General features: G+C 41.2%; 1 protein-coding gene across 5 annotated transcripts in view; it reads left to right on the forward strand.

Annotated features, from left to right (window-relative positions):
- Nucleotides 1-140: 140 nt before the first annotated feature.
- Majin (membrane anchored junction protein) overlaps nt 141-17607 on the forward strand; it is a 40792-nt gene continuing 23325 nt past the window's right edge. For 4 of the 5 annotated variants that reach the window (XR_782527.3, XR_002025714.2, XR_002025716.2 and 1 more), the window contains exons 1-2: nt 6830-6867; nt 8842-8959. Coding sequence is in view for 1 of the 5 variants with exons in the window: in XM_010636024.2 (XP_010634326.1) it covers nt 8859-8959 (101 nt within the window). In the remaining 4 variants the exon portion in view is untranslated. Of the gene's footprint in view, nt 250-6829; nt 6868-8841; nt 8960-17607 lie in introns of those variants that run through there. The other variant, XR_002025715.2, reaches the window with a different exon arrangement.

A 17607-nucleotide genomic window follows, 5' to 3' on the forward strand; every position in this document is an offset into this window, starting at 1 on the left:
GACCCCGGCGCTAGGCCAGGGCGCAGAGCTGCGCGTGCGCAGAAGACCCGGCGGGCCGTTGCGCGGCAAGCTCTCTTGAGGCAGCGGTCTTCCGGTGAGGATGCGCGCGTCTCTCTCCCGCTTTAGTTTGAGGTTGGCGCCCGCCCTTTTGAGGGAGCAGTTCTTAGCGGGCAGGTCTTAGCCTTTCTGAGGCGCAAAAAACCCCGTCAGTGTGTGAGACAGAGCCTGCCAGAGCTCCATGGGGCTGAGGTAACTGCACCGGGCGGCGGCTGGGGCTCCCGCCACGTCGGCTTTGCGTTTCTTTCCTCTGGCAGCTGCAATGTCCCCGTGCTCCTCAGGTCACCTCTTCAGCCCCGCACTGCCGGGGGCCGGTCTGTGTCACGGGTAGCGGCAGGGCACAAGGGAGGAGAGGGCTGCGGCTGGCGGTCCGGACTCCGGCCCGGCAGTGACCAGCCCAGACGCTGAGACACCGCGTCCTGCCCTTACCCCTCACGTGGCATTCATGCCGGCTCCCCACCCCACTCAGCCCGCCCTGCAGGGAATGTTACCTGTACAAAAGTGCTCATCTGGGTCCTTAGCCACCCGCTCACCCAAGCTTAGCAGTTGCCATGAAAACAAGACTTCTTCCATCGCAACATTTCCTGTCACATCGTGTCTTAAAAATTTGAATGAATTTCTGGCTTTCAAATACATGGTTGCACCTTGGAAGTGAATAGTTGAGTAATGGCACTCAGTGCTTCTTGTTATTTACTTTTTTATTTTGGTTGGGGGGGTGGTGTTTGTTTTGTTTTTTGTATCAGGAATCAAACTCAGGGCCTTGTGCTTGCCAGACAGGCGCTGTGCTGATGAGCTACAATACTGGCCCTGGTTTTGTTTCTTTTGAGATATGTAGCCCAGGCCGGCCTTGAACTCACTGCGATTCTCCCGCCTCAGCCTCCCGAGTGCTGGCATGGGGCGGGGGTACTCCCAGCTATGCGGCAGGCAGCAGAGCCACTGAGCTAAATTCCCAGCCCAAGCTAATTCTTCTTGAATCTTGGTATCTAGGAAAATGGACAGAAAGATGTGAGCAGGTATATGTGCTGGATATCCTTGACTTTTCTGAACTCTAATTTGCTCCTTTGCACACGTGCAGGTAATAAACCTACCACAATTCCAACAATATATGATAATCTCATTGGCACTACAGAGTTGAGCATATCCAAAAGTAGGCTTAGCATCTTTCAAAAGTGTACTTTCCATCTATGGCCATACCACCTTGAACGCACCCGATCTTATCTGATCACTAAAATGTACTTTCCAGGCTAGGAATTTAAATATTGGTTCTGCCACCTGCCTCACAAGCACAAGGTCCTAAGTTTAATCCCCAGTACAAAACAAACAAACAAACAAAATGTACTTTCCAAGGTTTATCTCTTCAGAATGGCACACTTGCATCTCTTCAATTAGTTGCTCAAGTGACTGGAAATCATTCCATCAAGTCACCAGCATCTTCCAAATCAACCCATTTTCTACATCTCCACTATGTTCAGCGTCTGCCTGGAAACCATGCAGGAGTCTCCTAGCTGGTCCCTTTTCATCTTTTCTTGTCTCTCACATCCAGAGGAATTTTTTTTAACTCACAGCTACTGATAATGTAATTATTTCTTGTTTTGTTTTTTGGTTTTTTGAGACAGGGTCTCACTATGTAGTTGAGACTGACCTGGAACTCACTATGTAGCCCAGGCTGGTCTCGAGCTCACAGCGATCCTCCTACCTCAGCCTCCAGAGTGTGTGTGCCACCACTCCTGGTATGGTAATGTAATTTAAAAAATTACTATACTCCTCAGTGTATTCTTACTTCTCTTAGGCTAGACTCCACAGTCCATAATCTGGTTTATACGGAAGCACCTTTCCCTTCTCTGTACTTTCTCTGTAGATGATCTTATCCATTCCAGTATCTTCAAATACCAACTAAACACTGATGACTCAAATTTATATTTCCATTTTCATTTTCATCCCTGAGATTGCTTCCTCAGCATACCTTGGATGTCTAATAGGCATCTCAGGCTTAACCAAAACAGAACTACTGATTCTGCTTCCCTAATCTCTTCCTTAAAATCCTTCCCCATATAAACAAGCCATCCTTGATTCCCTCTATCAGAGATACCTCAATTCCAGCTACTCACTAACTACTAAAACTTCAAATCCATAGAAGCACTATTTTTTCCTGAAGTACTGTAGCAACTTATTTTTTTTTTGGAGACAGGGTCTTTCTATGCAGTCCAGTGTAACCTTGAACTCACTGTGTAGCCCAGGCAGGCCTCGAACTTGCTGAGATCCTCTTACCTCAGCCTCCCAAGTGCTGAGATTACAAGCATGAACCTCCATGACCAGCAGTAGCCTCATTCTTGATACCTTCATTCACCTGGCCTACCTTGCTTTAGCAAAATATTTGAATTTTAGTTTTGCAATTGTTTTGTGACCTTGGCCAGATCAGATAATCTCATGGCAGGTATCTTTATCAATCTAGTAATTTTTATCTCCCCAATATCCCACTAGAACTGGATTAAAGTTAGTAAAATATTTCAGAATTCCTGAGTGAAATTTGCTGTTTATATAAAAAGTCATTTGATTTTCCTACAATTTAATTTCCTCAGGATTTGCTGCAGTTTCATGCCAAGAACAAAGCTGTATGTTTTGGAAGCTTTCTTTTCAGACTTCTTTATCTTTCTTCCACTAAGACCTTTGAGATATGTACATCAGAGACTTAGAGTTTACAGCTTGACTTTGTAAAACATACTGAGGATATTTTTTTCCCACCACTTTGCCCTCCTGAAACTACTAATATTGCTGCTTTTTTAATGCATTTAAAATTTTCTTCTCTACATGTACTGCTTCAGGGCAGCTTACCCAGTGGTATAACAAAAAAATAAAACGTCCCTTGTTGCCTTCAGTTTTACATTCAAATGCTTTTTGGGTTCTTGGAGTTGGTCAGATTTTAAGATAGCTGCAGTGAATGCAGTGTGACATGAATGCTAATGAACAGGTTGATCTTCATGCAACAAGCCATAACTACTAGATAGGGTGGTGAGATGGAACATTGTTTTTCCAGAATAAGGAGCATAATTGGGAATTATTGACCAAAGGTAGTTTTTCCTCATCTTTTAGATGTTTAAGGTGGAAGTGGAAGATATACTTAGGTTCAAAAAGTAATTTAAGAGGTTCACTTATGTTCCTTTCTGATTTGTCCACCAGGACCTTTGGATTTCATTTCAAGGCATCTTCCTAATGATTAAATTCAGTTACTCACCCTCCTCTCTCAAATGAGACAAAACAAAATCTGACGCAGTTCCAGTGGCGAATCCAGTCCTACACAATGTCAATGGCATTTAAAGGTTATTTCCATTTACTGATTGATTGATTGAGATAGGGTCTTGATGTGTAGTTCAGTGGGGCCTTGAACTCACTAAGTAGCCCAGGCTGGCCTCCAACTCACAGCAATTCTCCTGCCTCAGCCTCTTGAGTGCTGAGATTATAGGGGTGCACACCACATCCGGCTTAAAGGTTATTTCTTACCAGAAAGAGTGGGAAGTTACTTTGGGAAAAACAGAATGGTGCCGGACATGGTGGTGCATGCCTGTAATCCCAGCACTTGGGAGGCTGAGGCAGGAGGATCACTGTGAGTTCAAGACCAGTCTGGGCTACATAATGAGTTCCAGGTCAGTCCAACCACATAGTGAGACCCTGTCTCAAAAAAACAAAAAAACAAAAAACAGAATGGCATCCATAAACAGGGACATACCCTGAGTAGTCTTAGGTCATCAGTCTCTTTTTTTCCTATATAGTAACACTTTGCTATAAAGAAAAGAATACTTCTTTATTGGGTAACCCATAAACAGTACTATAGCAAACATTTATATATGTATTTCATTAATCATCCTTTCACCCTGTAAGGTGAGAAAAGAGAATAATTCTTTTTGAAAATAGAGTTATAAAATAGGGTTTGAGATGGGCATGGTGGCTCATGACTAATCCTAGCACTTGGGAGGCTGAGACAGGAGGATGGCTGCAAATTGGAGGCCAGGCTGAACTACATAGTGAGGCCCTATCTCAAAGAAAAGGGGAAAAAAAACCCAAAAAACAAAACAAAACAAAAAAAACCATGGCTGTTGGATTCACAGCATAAGTGGGAATTCTCTATTTTGGATGAGATCAGGCAGGTACAAGGTGGTGCGGCCATAGATGAGTTCCATATTTTGATGACCATACTCAGTGGTCTTAGTAGTCTCAAAACTTTTGTGATAATTTCCCAGTAAGTGTATTTTGAAAAGATGCTTAGGAAGCTCTTTTATTCTTCAATGTTGTGAGAGGATTTCTCCACCAAATATTACCAGGTAGGTTTAGTGACTGTATTTTTTTATCATCATTTCTTCCCATCACAATAGTCATACCATTATCTTTGTATAGAATTTACTTCTGCCTCAGGTTGTATACTGACTCAGATGCTTTTTAGTTTACTTTTTTTTTTTTTCTTTTGAGACAGGGTCTCACTGTGTAGTTCAGGCTGCCCTTGAACTCACTATGTAGCCCAGCCTAACCTCAAACTCGCAGCGATTATCCTGCCTCAGCTTCCCAAGTGCTGAAATTACAAGTATATGCTACTAGGCCCTGCTACTTGAGAATTTAGAAAAAAATTCTTGGCTGAGATTTGGCAGATTTTGCATTGAGATTAAAGCTGATCAGTTTTGCTCACTTGGATTTGAGAAAGAAATTGGACATCTATCATAACAGCTGATGTTTATATAATACTCTGGAGTTTATGAAGTGTCTGCTTACAGCATTATCTCACTTGCTTCTCACAACAATTACAGATAGGTGGAATTCCCATTGTAGTTGCCTGGGATTTAGCTCAGTGGCCCCATGCCTGCCTCACAAGTGCAAGGTCCTGAGTTCAATCCCCAGTACCAAGAAAAAAAAGAAAGAAAGAAAAGAAATGTAGATGTGGAAACTAAGATATGAAGAGGCTAAATGATTTTCATGGGGTCTGATAACTGCTATGAGGGAGAAGTAGAACTCAAGCCTTAGTCAATCCAGTTTCCAATCTTTTTCCTGGAATTCAGCTCAGTGGTGCTGCACCCTCCTGGCAGACACAAGGTCTTGAGTTTGATTCCTGGTACCAAAAAAATAAGTAAGGAAAACCATCATGATTTGTGGTCACCTAAAAATGGGTCGAGAATCTGACCTTTTCTGCAAGGTCTCATCAACTTACTAATAGTTACTAGGACATAGTGTCACCATGACTACAGTAGTCAATATTAGAAAATAACCCTGTGAAATCTTTGAGCCCCTAATGCTATGTGATTGTTTTGAATTATGCTGTCTAATCTTTATTTTCAAATGAAATAATTAGTGTGTGATGTTTGTTTCTGAGGCAGGCAGCCAGTAATTAACACAAACAGGCCCCAGCTAGAAAAGGTTTGTTTTTTGCCTTCTTTCAGATGGCTAGCTGTGACATAGCACATGAAGTCTCCTCTCTAGGTTGTCACTTCCAGAAAATATCCTTTATCTCTTTTCCTCTGATGCCCAGTCTGTTAGCAAGAGTCTGCATCTTGGAATAACACAGCTAAATTTCTGTGTCAACAACCTAAGTCTTACCAGGTGGGCTTTCTGCCCACTTAGAATTAAGTCATCCGGCACCAACCAAATCATTCACAGATCTAGCGTGGGTTCCTGCCATGTCTTGAACAAGGGGTATCAGGAAGATTTTTTTCAGGATATGAACAGTATTTCCTCTTTGATGACTTTGCAGTTGGCACCAACTTTTTTTTTTTTTTTTTAACTTTTGACTACAATTCTAGTCTAAATAGTCCCATAGGCTCTGGCTCCAACCTCCTGTCATTCTAATCCCAAGCAGTCAAGATCAGATACTGGGGAATCTTTTCACTGGCAGCCCCAGAATTGAACTTTTTAAATTATGAGAAATTTCATTTTTGGCACATGAATCTTCTGACTCTATTGTACAACTTTTCCCTGATGAGTAGAAATGGTGTTAAGATAATGTGGAGGAAAGAATAGGCTCTGGCTCCAACCTCCTGTCATTCTAATCCCAAGCAGTCAAGATCAGATACTGGGGAATCTTTTCACTGGCAGCCCCAGAATTGAACTTTGGAAATTATGAGAAATTTCATTTTTGGCACATGAATCTTCTGACTCTATTGTACAACTTTTCCCTGATGAGTAGAAATGGTGTTAAGATAATGTGGAGGAAAGAATGATGAAATAGTCCTTTATGTGTGTGCGAAATTTTACCACTTACAAAATTATGTTTATTGGGCATGGTAGCACACACTTGTAGCCCAGCACTTGGGAGGCTGATACAGGAGGAATGCCAGGAGTTCCAGGCCAGCCTGGTCTACATAGCAAGACCCTCTCTCTCAAAAAAAAAAAACAACAACATGGCCAGCTCAGCAGCATAACACCTGCCTGGCAAGCCCAAGGTCCTGAGTTTGATCCCCAGTACCACATATACACACAAAAAAATTTATTTATTATCATTTATGTGTGTTTATGTGTGATACTAGGGATTGAACCTAGGGCCTTCATACTGAACTATGTCCTCAGCTCTTTTTTATTATTGAGGAAGTCTTTCCAAGTTACTAGGTTGTCCAGGCTGTGTTTAAAATGCAATCACCCTGCCTCAGCTTCTCAGGTATGTGCCAACACCTGGTTTATGTTTATTATCTTGTTCTTTTCTTTCCTTATAGCCCCAAAATTTACAGTGGATGGTCAGACGTGGTGGCGCATGCCTGTAATCCCAGCACTCGAGAGGCTGAGGCAGGAGGATTGCTGTGAGTTCGAGACCATCCTGAGCTGCATAGTGAGTTCCAGGTCAGTCTCAACTATATAGTGAGATCCTATCTCAAAAAAAAAAAAAAGAAATTACAGTGGAAGCAGGGTTAATGGATCTATACTACTTCAGTTACAATCCAAATTCAAACATTGATAACTGTGAGCAGTTTACTTCAACTCTCAGTACCTGTTTCTTGTCTATCAAATTTAGACTCTTTATCTCACAGGCTTGGTGTGAGGATTAAGCGAGGTAATATATACATATGTATATATTACATATGTATATATAAGTATACACTTAGAATAGGGCATAAAAAAATTGTATTCCAGCCAGGGATTTAGTTCAGTGGTTCCGCCGCCTGTCTTGCAAACACAAGGACCCCAGTTCGATCCCTGGTACCAAAAAAAAAAAAGTGTATTCCATAAGAAAACCAAGTTTCAGAGAAATTAAGTAGGGACACCTGAGATGAGATTCAAATCCATATTCTTCTTACTTTGTGCTTGTATTTACTACCTCTTAGCTGCCTCTAAAATCAATATCTTGTGTTGCTTGCTGTAAGTGATCCTTAGGAGCTCTGGACCTCTTCGTTATTTGAGGTGCCATAGGAGATGCAAAAGGAGCACAAGGCTCATTACTTCTGCAAATAAAGAGAGGTACAAAAAAGCCCCAGTGACAAAAAAAATCACAGTGTGCTTGATTCTAACATGCCAAATGCCATCTCAGAAGGGGAATCATGCTGACCATTTCCCCGAGCATTCTCTTTTACTGAGTGCCCCATGGAAAGGACCTAAAATTCTGAAATTCAAAAAATATGACTATTGATACTAAGTGCTAGGGGTGTAGCAGTCACTCTTGGGGCTCAAGGAAGCCTCACAGTTGGTGGAGAGGAAGAGTAATTGAGAAATAGGTAAAATAAGGAATTCCTTGGCACCTCTGGGAATAGTGTTCAACCTTGTTTGGTGCATTGATTGTATGCAGTGGCTGTGCTCCTCCTTTCATTTTGTCTGGTATTAATGATGGGAGAGATCCTCCTAACTGTGCCTCTTATTTGCACATCCTTTGTAATGTCTCATTATTTAATTCAAGCCCTCCTCACATCCACCTAGGTTTCAGGGAAAGTAAAATGGGGAAGGATAATAGATTCTAGAAGTATTTGGGAAGCTAGGTGTGGTGGCAAATATATGTTATCCCAGCATTCTGGGAGGCTGAGGCAGGAGGATCACAAACTTGAGCCCAACCTAGACACTTAGCAATTTAGGGAGACCATGTCTCACAATTTTAAAAAATACATATATATGCCAGGGATTTAGCTCAGTGGTTCTGCCGCCTGCCTCGAAAGCACAAGGACCAGAGTTGATTCCCACTACCAAAAAAAAAAAAAAAGCTAGGCATCGTGCTGCATACCTGTAACCTCAGCATTCAGGAGGCTGAGGCAAGAGGATTTCTATGAGTTAGGGGCCAGCCTGGGCTATATAGGGAGACCCTATCTCAAAAAATGGATAAATAAACAAACAATAAAAATTTTTAAAAGGCTGGGGATGTACCCAATTCACAGGTCCTGGGTTCAATTCCCTGTACCAGAAAAAAAATTTAAAATAAACAATAAAACTTAAATTCTAGTTATTTGCTTTCAAACATAGAGGTCCCCCAAACCGTGATCCTGCTCCATGCAGTGGGGAGAATGATCCAAGTGATGAATAGCAGAGCTGAACTGGTACATGGGCAGTGGTGCTAAGTATTGGGTATTTTACTTGTGAAAAGATGGTATAGTGGGGTGTGGTGGCATACGTCTGTAATGCCAGCACTAGGGAAGTTGAGGCAGGAGGATCACCATGATTCCAAGGCCAGCCTGGCTACATAGTTCAAAGTTAGCCTGAACAACATAGTGAGATCCTGTCTCAAAAAACAAAACAAAACAAAAAGATGATACAGATTGTACAGGTTCCCTTTCCTATATGTAAAGAGTCATCTTTAGTTTTTTAATAATTTTCTACTATTTCTACTGTCTTTAGGCTACCATTCAGAAGCAATGAGTTTAAAACCCTTTACCTACCCATTTCCAGAGACGAGGTTTCTTCATGCAGGACCCAGTGTGTATAAGTTCAAAATCAGATATGGCGACAGTATCAGGTAATTTTAAAAGTAAGAGGGAAGCCTGTGTAGGCATGGGGTAGTGTATGCTACCAGCTCATCCTTTCTTTGCCTTCATTCAGTCCAGGAAACTGGCTTTTCTAGCTCATTGTAGAACTTTCCCAGATGTTTCATGTTCAGTACATTTATTATTCATATAAATTTCTAAATTGGGAACAACATACTGTTAAGGACATATCTCTCAAAATTTTTCATTGCAAGGTAGGCATGGTGATGCACGCCTGTCATTCCAGCACTCAGGAGGCTGAGGCCGGAGAATTGCCAAGAGTTCAAGGCAAGCCTGGGCTACATAGTTCAAGGCCAGCCTGAAGTATGTAGTTAGATGGCTGTCTCAAAAGAAAGCAAACAACAAAACAGGATCGCTGTGAGTTCGAGACCAGCCTGGGCTACACAGTGAGTTCCAGGTCAGTCTCAACTACATAGTAAAACCCTGTCTCAAAAAACAAAAACAAATAAATCCCTTCCCCTCCAACTTTGGGTGTTGGGTATATTGTCTCAGCAATGAGAGAAAAGTAACTAACACAGAAATTTGATACCAAAGAAGTGAGGTCAGCTGTGACATTCCCTGGCCATTGTGGTACAAGAGCCCTTGGAACTTTTGGGATGGTGAAGACTTAAATAAAGTTTGCAGATGTTGTCTATAGAATTAGAGCGGAACGCCTTAGGCTGCTGTGTGTGGGAGATTCTGGTCAGAGCTCAGAAGACCAGAAAGCTGGTAAAGACCAGGCTTGAGAAGTTTCTGCTAGGAAGAAGGACTGCATTGGCTGCTGGACTCCAGACGATGTGTGTTATGGCTTGGCAGAAAGTTTGCATTTTGTGTGTGTTCAGAGACTGCCTGGGACTGAGGTTAGGGGCAGAAGACTAAATAATCTCACGGAAGAAATTCCAAGGCAGTTGAATATTGAAGTGGTGGCATGGCTATTGTTGTGCGCTTTTAGCCAGATCTATGTTGAGAATCAAGAGCAAAGATCCCAGCAGAGTGATTTAAAATGTTTTGAGTTTGGCCAGAAAGGAAGCACCAGTAAAGCTATGGACTGCAAAGATAGAGCAGAGGAGATCTTGATTGCTGAGCAGGAGCAGAATAGAAAAGATGGCCAGAGTGTATCACAGAACACAGCAGAATTCCACCCTTGGCAGTCTCAAAGTTGTAAAGGTGAAAGAGTTTGCTTTGAGAAGAAAGCCCCATGTTCCTGAATGGTGGCAGCCAAGTTGCTCCAAAATGGCGGCTTAGGGAAGTTGTTTCTCAGGATATGGTTCATAGGCACTGGACCCCTATAGCCAAGAGAGAAGGAAGCCTGGCTACAGCTACAGCTGGCAGCAGACCTTGGTAGCATCCACCTGGTGCTGGTTTTAGGTGCATGCAGAATGCAAGAGTTGTAGAATCAGGAAGCTTCCACCCAGATTTCAGAAGAAGGCCAGTTGCCTCTGAGAGGACAGCATAGGAAGCAGTCAATGTGAAGCCAAAGGTGCAGTGGAGACCCTAGACGTTTGGAAAAGCTAGGAGCATGGATCATCTAAGGAAAGCTGCAAGGAGGAAGCAAAGCCAGCCCCAGAGAGAAGCTGTGGGAGCTACAACCACCAGAAGTGCTTCATCCAAAGCCCTTGGAGTTCACAACTTGCCACAGATTGCTGAGGATGCTGGAAGTGGAACTTTGGGATTTAATGTTTGTTTTGTTCCCATTCCTTTGTATCCCCCTACTTGTACCTTTTGGAATGGAAATGTCTATCTGACTTGTGCCGTGGAATATTGGAAGTGTTTAATTTTCTTTTCATTTGTACTGGGATTTGCAGCTAAGAGTTTGCCTTGAATCTCAGAGACTTTGTACTTGGACTTTGGCAACTCTTTAGAAATGGACTAAATGCCTTTTTGCATAAAGGAATGTACACAAGTCTTTGTGGGGGCAGTGGAGGAATGTTATGGTTTGGGTCTGGATGTCCCCCCAAAGCCTCATTTGGTCAGAGGTAGCTGAATTTGAAATGTGTGATGCTGGGATTAAGGGCTTGTGATTATTAAACCGCTACATTTGAGTGTTTCAGCACTGCCCTAATCCTAGTAATCTGAATGGGACAAAAGAGGCAGAAAGATGAGGTGATGTCCTCTTGTTGCCTTTGCTACCTTATGCATGCCAATTGTTTCTCCTCTGTGATGTCTATTTGCCATTCTTGTCTTGGAGCCAGCCAACTAAAACCTGTATGACCTGTAAGCCAGGTAAATCCCTTCCCCTCCAACTTTGGGGGTCGGGTATTTTGTCTCAGCAGTGAGAGAAAAGTAACTAACACACATGGCTAACCTGACAGACAGTGTAGTGAGGCAGATTAGCATGTGGCAAACTGGCTGGGCAAGTGAACATGATTGTCAATCACAGAGATCCAGGACACATGTACCCAAAGCTGCATTTGGGACCAATCAGAGAATGCTATCTTCAGTTCTTCTGGCATAGTCATCAAGTTTTTGATAGGATAACCTAAATCTGACATCATAAGGGGGTATATAAAAGCCATTAACATTTTTGCAATTGTAAATTCTTTCAGTGGCCTTCTCTGAACTCTGTAGAGTGTAATTCTTTTACTTCTTTTAATTGGCCCACACTCACTCTGTACAGCATATTTCTTTTCCTACCTATAAAATCTTTAATAAACATAAAACCTCACTACCTTTAAAAAATATTTGAGGATATTGATATGTTTGCCTTGATTTAAACATTATATAACATCATATGTTACCCCATAAAAATGTATATATTTTTATATATCAAATAAAAATAAATTTTGTCTGGGCATAGTGGCACACACCTGTGATCCGAGCACTAGAGAAGCTGAGGCAGAAGGATCACTGCCACTTTGAGGCCAGCTTGAGCTACACAATGAGGTGAAGGCCATTCTAAATGACATAGTGAAGAAATAAGATATATTATATACAGGTACAAATTCCCTATGATGAATGTTATCATTAGGTATATCTAAAATGTACCGATAAATGGTTTGCAATAAATAAATAAATAAACCACCCAGTGAGACCCTGTCTAAAAAAAGGAAGAAAGGGGACTAGGGATTTAAATCAGTGGAACTGCACCTGCCTTGCAAGCTCAAGGTCCTGAGTTGGATCCCTGGTACTTGAAAAAGGAAAAGAAAAAAAAAAAGGCTGAGGATGTAGTTCAATGGGAAGGTCCTGCATTCAGTCCAAATGGTACTGGAGCCAGGCGTGGTAGCACATGCCTGTAATCCCAGCACTTGGGAGGCTGAGGCAGGAGGATCGCTGTGAGTTTGAGACCAGCCTGGGCTACATAGTGAGTTCCAGGGCAGTCTCAACTACATAGTGAGACCCTGTCTCAAGACAAAACAAAACAAATGGTACATGGTATAGCTGCTTTGAAAAACAGTTTGTCAGTTCCTCAAAAAGTTTAATGGGCCGGGAATTTAGCTCAGTGTCACCATGCCTGCCTGAAAAGTGCAAGGTCCTGAGTTTAATTCCCAATACCCCACCAAAAAAAAAAAAAAAAAAAAAAAAAAAAAGTTAATGAGATTAATTCATTGCCTAGCAATTCCACTCATAGGTGTATACCTACACAAATTGGAATCAGACTCAGATAATTTGTACAACAGTATTCATAGCAACATTGTTCATAGGAGCCTGAATTTAGAAATAACACAGGCATTTATCTGCTGATGCTGATGAATAGGTAAATAAAATGTGGAATATGTGTGCAGTGGAATTTTGCTTTGTTTTGTTTTGTTTTGCTTTTTGAGACAGGGTCTTGCTATATAGTCCAAGCTGTCCTGGAACTCATGGTGATCCTCTTGCCTCAGCCTCCCAAGTGCTGGGATTACCATGCCTGGCTGAGGAATGTTAATCATCCATAAAAAGAAATTGCCAAGGAATGAAGTGCATGTGTGTGTGTGTGTGTGTGTGTGTGTGTGTGTGTATATATATATATATGGATACTCTTTGAAAGCATTATGCTAAGTGAGAAAAGCCAGTCACAAAAGGACAAATATTGTATATTTCCATGTACATGAGACATATAGAATAGAAAATTAATAGAGACAAGACAGATTAGAGGACAAGGACTAGGAGAAGGGGAGAATGGAGATGTATCATTTAAGAACTAGAGTTGCTAGTTTTTTGTTTGTTTACTACTAGGGGATTGAACATGAGCCTTTATACAGAGCTCAGTCCCCAGCATTTTTAAATTTTTTATTTTGAGAGAGGGTCTTTCTAAATTATTACATTGCCCAGGTTGGACACGAACTTGTGATTCTCTTTCCTCAGCCTCCCAGAGTGCTGGTATCACAGGCTGTGCCCACCATGCCCATCTGGAGTACACTTTTTGACCGAGGATGATAAAAAATTTTTGGTAAAAGATAGTGCCAATGATTACCTTACATTATGAATGGAATACCACTGAATTTTACCCTTAAAAATGACTAAAATGACAGCAGCGCATTGTGGTGCCTGTGATCTCAGGTACTCCAGAGGCTGAGGCAGGAGAATTGCTTGAATCCAGAAGGACCAACCTGGGCAACATAGTGACAGCCACCTATAAATAAATAAACAAACAAATAAGGTTGAGAATGTCATCTTCTTTTACTTCCATTTTAAAAGAATTTAATAATGCATCCATAAATATTGTTAGCTTTTTAAATTAAACATTTAATAATTAAGCCAGGCATGGTGGCACATGCCTGTAATCCTAGCACTCTGGGAGGCTGAGGCAGGAGGATCACTGTGAGTTCAAGACCATCCTGGTCTACATATTGAGTTCTAGGTCAGTCTCAACTACATAGTGAGACCCAGTCTCAAAAACAAAAACAAACATTTAACAATTAAATGTTCACTTTTTGGAGTAGGTATTGGGGATCAAACCTAGGACCTTGCACTTGTAGGGCGGGCAGCAGCACCATTGAGCTAAATCCCTGGCACAACTTTTCTTAAAATTTTATTTTACTTTTTCCCATTCCCCCCTCAAGCCCTCTACCACCCTAGATACAAAAGCTTTGTTTCCATTTTTTTCCTTTTATATTCACTTTTTTCTTGTCCCTTCTCTCTCCCTCCCTCCTCCCTCATCCCCTTCACATTTGAACACTTTCTTCCCATTTCCCAGCATCCATTATACTTAAATGTTAACATTAAAAAATTTTTAATATAGGAGATAGGGTCTCACTGTGTAGTTGAGACTGACCTGGAAATCACTATGTATCCCAGGCTGGTCTCGAACCCACAGCGATCCTCCTGCCTCAGCCTCCTGAGTGCTGGGATTACAGGGGTGCACCACCACACCCGGCTAATGTTATATTCTATTCTAAATAAAGATTGGCAGGGCTGGGGATTTTAGCTCAGTAGCACTGCACCTGTCTTGCCAGAGTAAGGTCCTGAGTTTGATTCCTGGTACAAAAAAAAAAAAAAAAAAAGGAGGCATAATTCTTCTAAAAATTTTTTTTTAGGTTTTTTGAGACAGAGTCTCACTATGTAGTTGAGACTGACCTGGAATTCACTATGTAGCCTAGGCTGGTCTCGAACCCACAGCGATCCTCCTGCCTCAGCCTCCCAAGTGCTGGGATTACAGGCATGAGCCACCATGCCTGGCTCTATACTTTATTAGTGTCTATCTTCATAGAAGTCTGTTAGATTACCATCTCTGCTTCTGCATTCAATCTATTGTGATTTTTGTTTGTTTGTTTGATCTTTAAACAGTCCAGAAGCTGGGTGTGGTGATGCACACCTGTAATCCCAGCCCTCAGGAGGCTGAGGCAGGAAGATCACTGTGAGTTCCAGGTCAGCCTGGGCTACATAGTGAGTTCAAGTCCAACCTAAAATATATAGCAAGATTCTGTCTCAAAAAACAAAACAAGGCGAGGGATTTAGCTCAGTGGTTATGCCACCTTCCTCTCAAGGGACAAGGGCAAGGGCCCAATTTTGATCCCCAGCACAAAAATAAATAAATAATTTAAAATAATATACATAACATATGTTAGTAACATTATAATAATATAAAATTTAAAAGTCCAGCTTACATAGATTTTGAGTTGAGAAAGGTAGGAATAGATTAGTAACCCTCTCAGATCATCAGAGATGTTCTTCTTTGTCCCTATACAGATCTTATTGGGCCAGGAATATTGCTCAGTAGTAGAGCGTGCCTGTCTCATGCAAGGGCCTGAGTTTGATATCTGGAACCATAAAACAAAACAAAAACTTTAACAGGTGGTAGTTTTGGTTCTTTAAGTCAGGTGTTTTTTTAAAGGTTAGCTGCAATATGGAATCTGAATTTATAACCATGAACTTTATGAACTCTGTTACATTAAAGTTCATTAGTCTGTCTGTCTTGTTTTCTGAATGAATTTTTTACTTAGTCTGTTTTTTTGTTTGTTTGTTTGTTTGTTTTGGTACCGGGGATCAAACTCTCAGGATATTGTGCTTGTGAGGCAGGTGCAGAGCCACTGAGTAAACCCCCAACACTTAGTCTGATTTTGTAACATGATGCATTCTATCGTTCATTTGGAAAATTTGATTGACTTATGTAAATTTTCCAAATGTTTACACATTTCATTATATAATATCAAAAATATTTGTTAATATCACTATCAATCTTAGAAAAGTATTTAAGAATTGGATATGGTGGTGCACACTTGGGATCCTAACTACTCAGGACTAAGGCAGGAAGATGGAAAGTTGGAAGCCAACTGTTACAGTTTAGTAAGACCCTATCTCAAAGATTAAATAGGCCTGATATGGTGGCCTGTAATCCCAGTACTCAGGTGGCTGAGTTGGAGGCCAGCCTGGGCTACAGAATGAGTTCAAGGCCAGCAAGGAGGACATAGCAAAACACTGTCTCAAAAAAAAGGAAGTGGGAAGAGAGCCCACAGGCGTAGTGCTTACCTAGCATGCACAAGACCCTGGGTTCAATCCCCAGTGTGGCCAAAAATGTTTTAAAATTTAAGTATTTGGAAGTTGTCAAACATACAATGCTGGATATAAGTTTTCCAGACTTCAAAATTTTTCTTGAAAGTTTAAAATTCATTTTACAACAAATCTGTCAGTTGTTTTCCTTGACTTGATGTGTTCAATTTATTCATTTTTGAGAAAATATCTGTCAACTCCAAGTCTGAATAACCGCTATATTTATTTGTCAGCTGATCATTCAAGGAAAATATTCTTTGAAAAAAGCAGCTTGTTCACCTTGCAATTTAAACAGCTACGCAAAGTGCTTCTCCTCAACACAACCATCATACCATTATATTTGGATTGGCAGAAGTAATTCCTGTTTATCACATAACATTTTAAAAGATATAGTTATATACTGTATATTTCAAAAAGCTAAAAGGAAGGAGCTTGAATGTTTTTGCCTTTAAAAAAACACCCGAGGGGCCCGGGATTTAGCTCAGCGTTTCCAGCGCCTGCCTTGCAAGCGCAAGGACCTGAGTTCGATCCCCAGTAAAAAAAAAAAAAAAAAAAAAAAAAAAAAAAAAAAAACAAACCTGTAATTCCAGCACTCAGAAGACTGAGGCAGGAGGATTGCCTTGAGTTCAAGGCCAACCTGGGCTACATAGTGAGATGCTGTCTCAAAAAACAAACAAACAAACAAAAACATGGGGTGTGGTGGCCAATGCCTGTGATCCCAGCATGTGGGTGACTGAGACTCATAGTGAGCTCAAAACCAACCTGAGCTACATAATGATACCCTGTTTATATATATAAAAAAAAAAGCCACCCAAAATAAATATAACTATGGGTAGCCAAGAGTTGAGGTTTTAGGGCTAGGGACATAGTTTGGTAATAGAGCACTTGCCTAGCATGCATGAGGCTCTGGGTTTCATGTCCAGCACTACAAAAACAAACAAACAAACAAAAAAGAGTTGAGATTTAGTTTATTGGGTTTTTTAAATAGGACTGGGGATTAAACCCAGGACCTTTGCAATGAGCTACATCCCAGCCCTTCTCCAGGCAGGGGTTGAATTTGTGATGCTCTCACAAACTTATTATTTAAGGAGTGCAGTTTTCCTTTCCTTTTTTCTTTCTTTCTTCTTTCATTCGTTGTTGTTTTAGTATTAGGGATTGAACACAAGCCTTCTTCACACTGGGCTACATTCCCAGCACTTTTTTATTTTTTGTTTTGAGACAGGGTTGCCTAAATTGTTAAATTGCATAGGCTGGGCTCAAGTTTGCACTCCTCCATAACCTCCCAAATGTTGGGATTACAGCTATGTGCCACAATATCCAGTTTGAGGAGAGCAGGATCTCATTATATATCCCCAAATTCCATTTTATAACCTGTGAACCTCCTGCCTCAGTGTCTACACCTGGCAAGTTGGGTTTTATTTTGTTTTGTGACAGAGTCTTGCTGTGTAGCGCAGGGAATTCTCTCCTGCCTCAGCTGGGGTTACAAGCATGTAACACCACGCCCTATTTATATAATGTACTTCCTTGCTTCCTCAAGAATATTACGTGAAATAAGTTTCGTTTCTTATGTGGCACTAATGATTACTATGACTGTGAGTACAGCTTAGTGCAACTGGATAGATCTGTGCTTAGACACTAGCAATTTTGCCCATCATTGCTTTTGCATTAAAGGTTATAAATTAAAAAGTGTAAAGGCAGGGCTGGGGATTTAGCCCAGTGGTTACACCACCTG

The sequence above is a fragment of the Fukomys damarensis genome, unplaced genomic scaffold, assembly GCF_012274545.1.
Source record: "Fukomys damarensis isolate Sample0158 unplaced genomic scaffold, DMR_v1.0_HiC HiC_scaffold_27, whole genome shotgun sequence".
Taxonomy (NCBI): domain Eukaryota; kingdom Metazoa; phylum Chordata; class Mammalia; order Rodentia; family Bathyergidae; genus Fukomys; species Fukomys damarensis.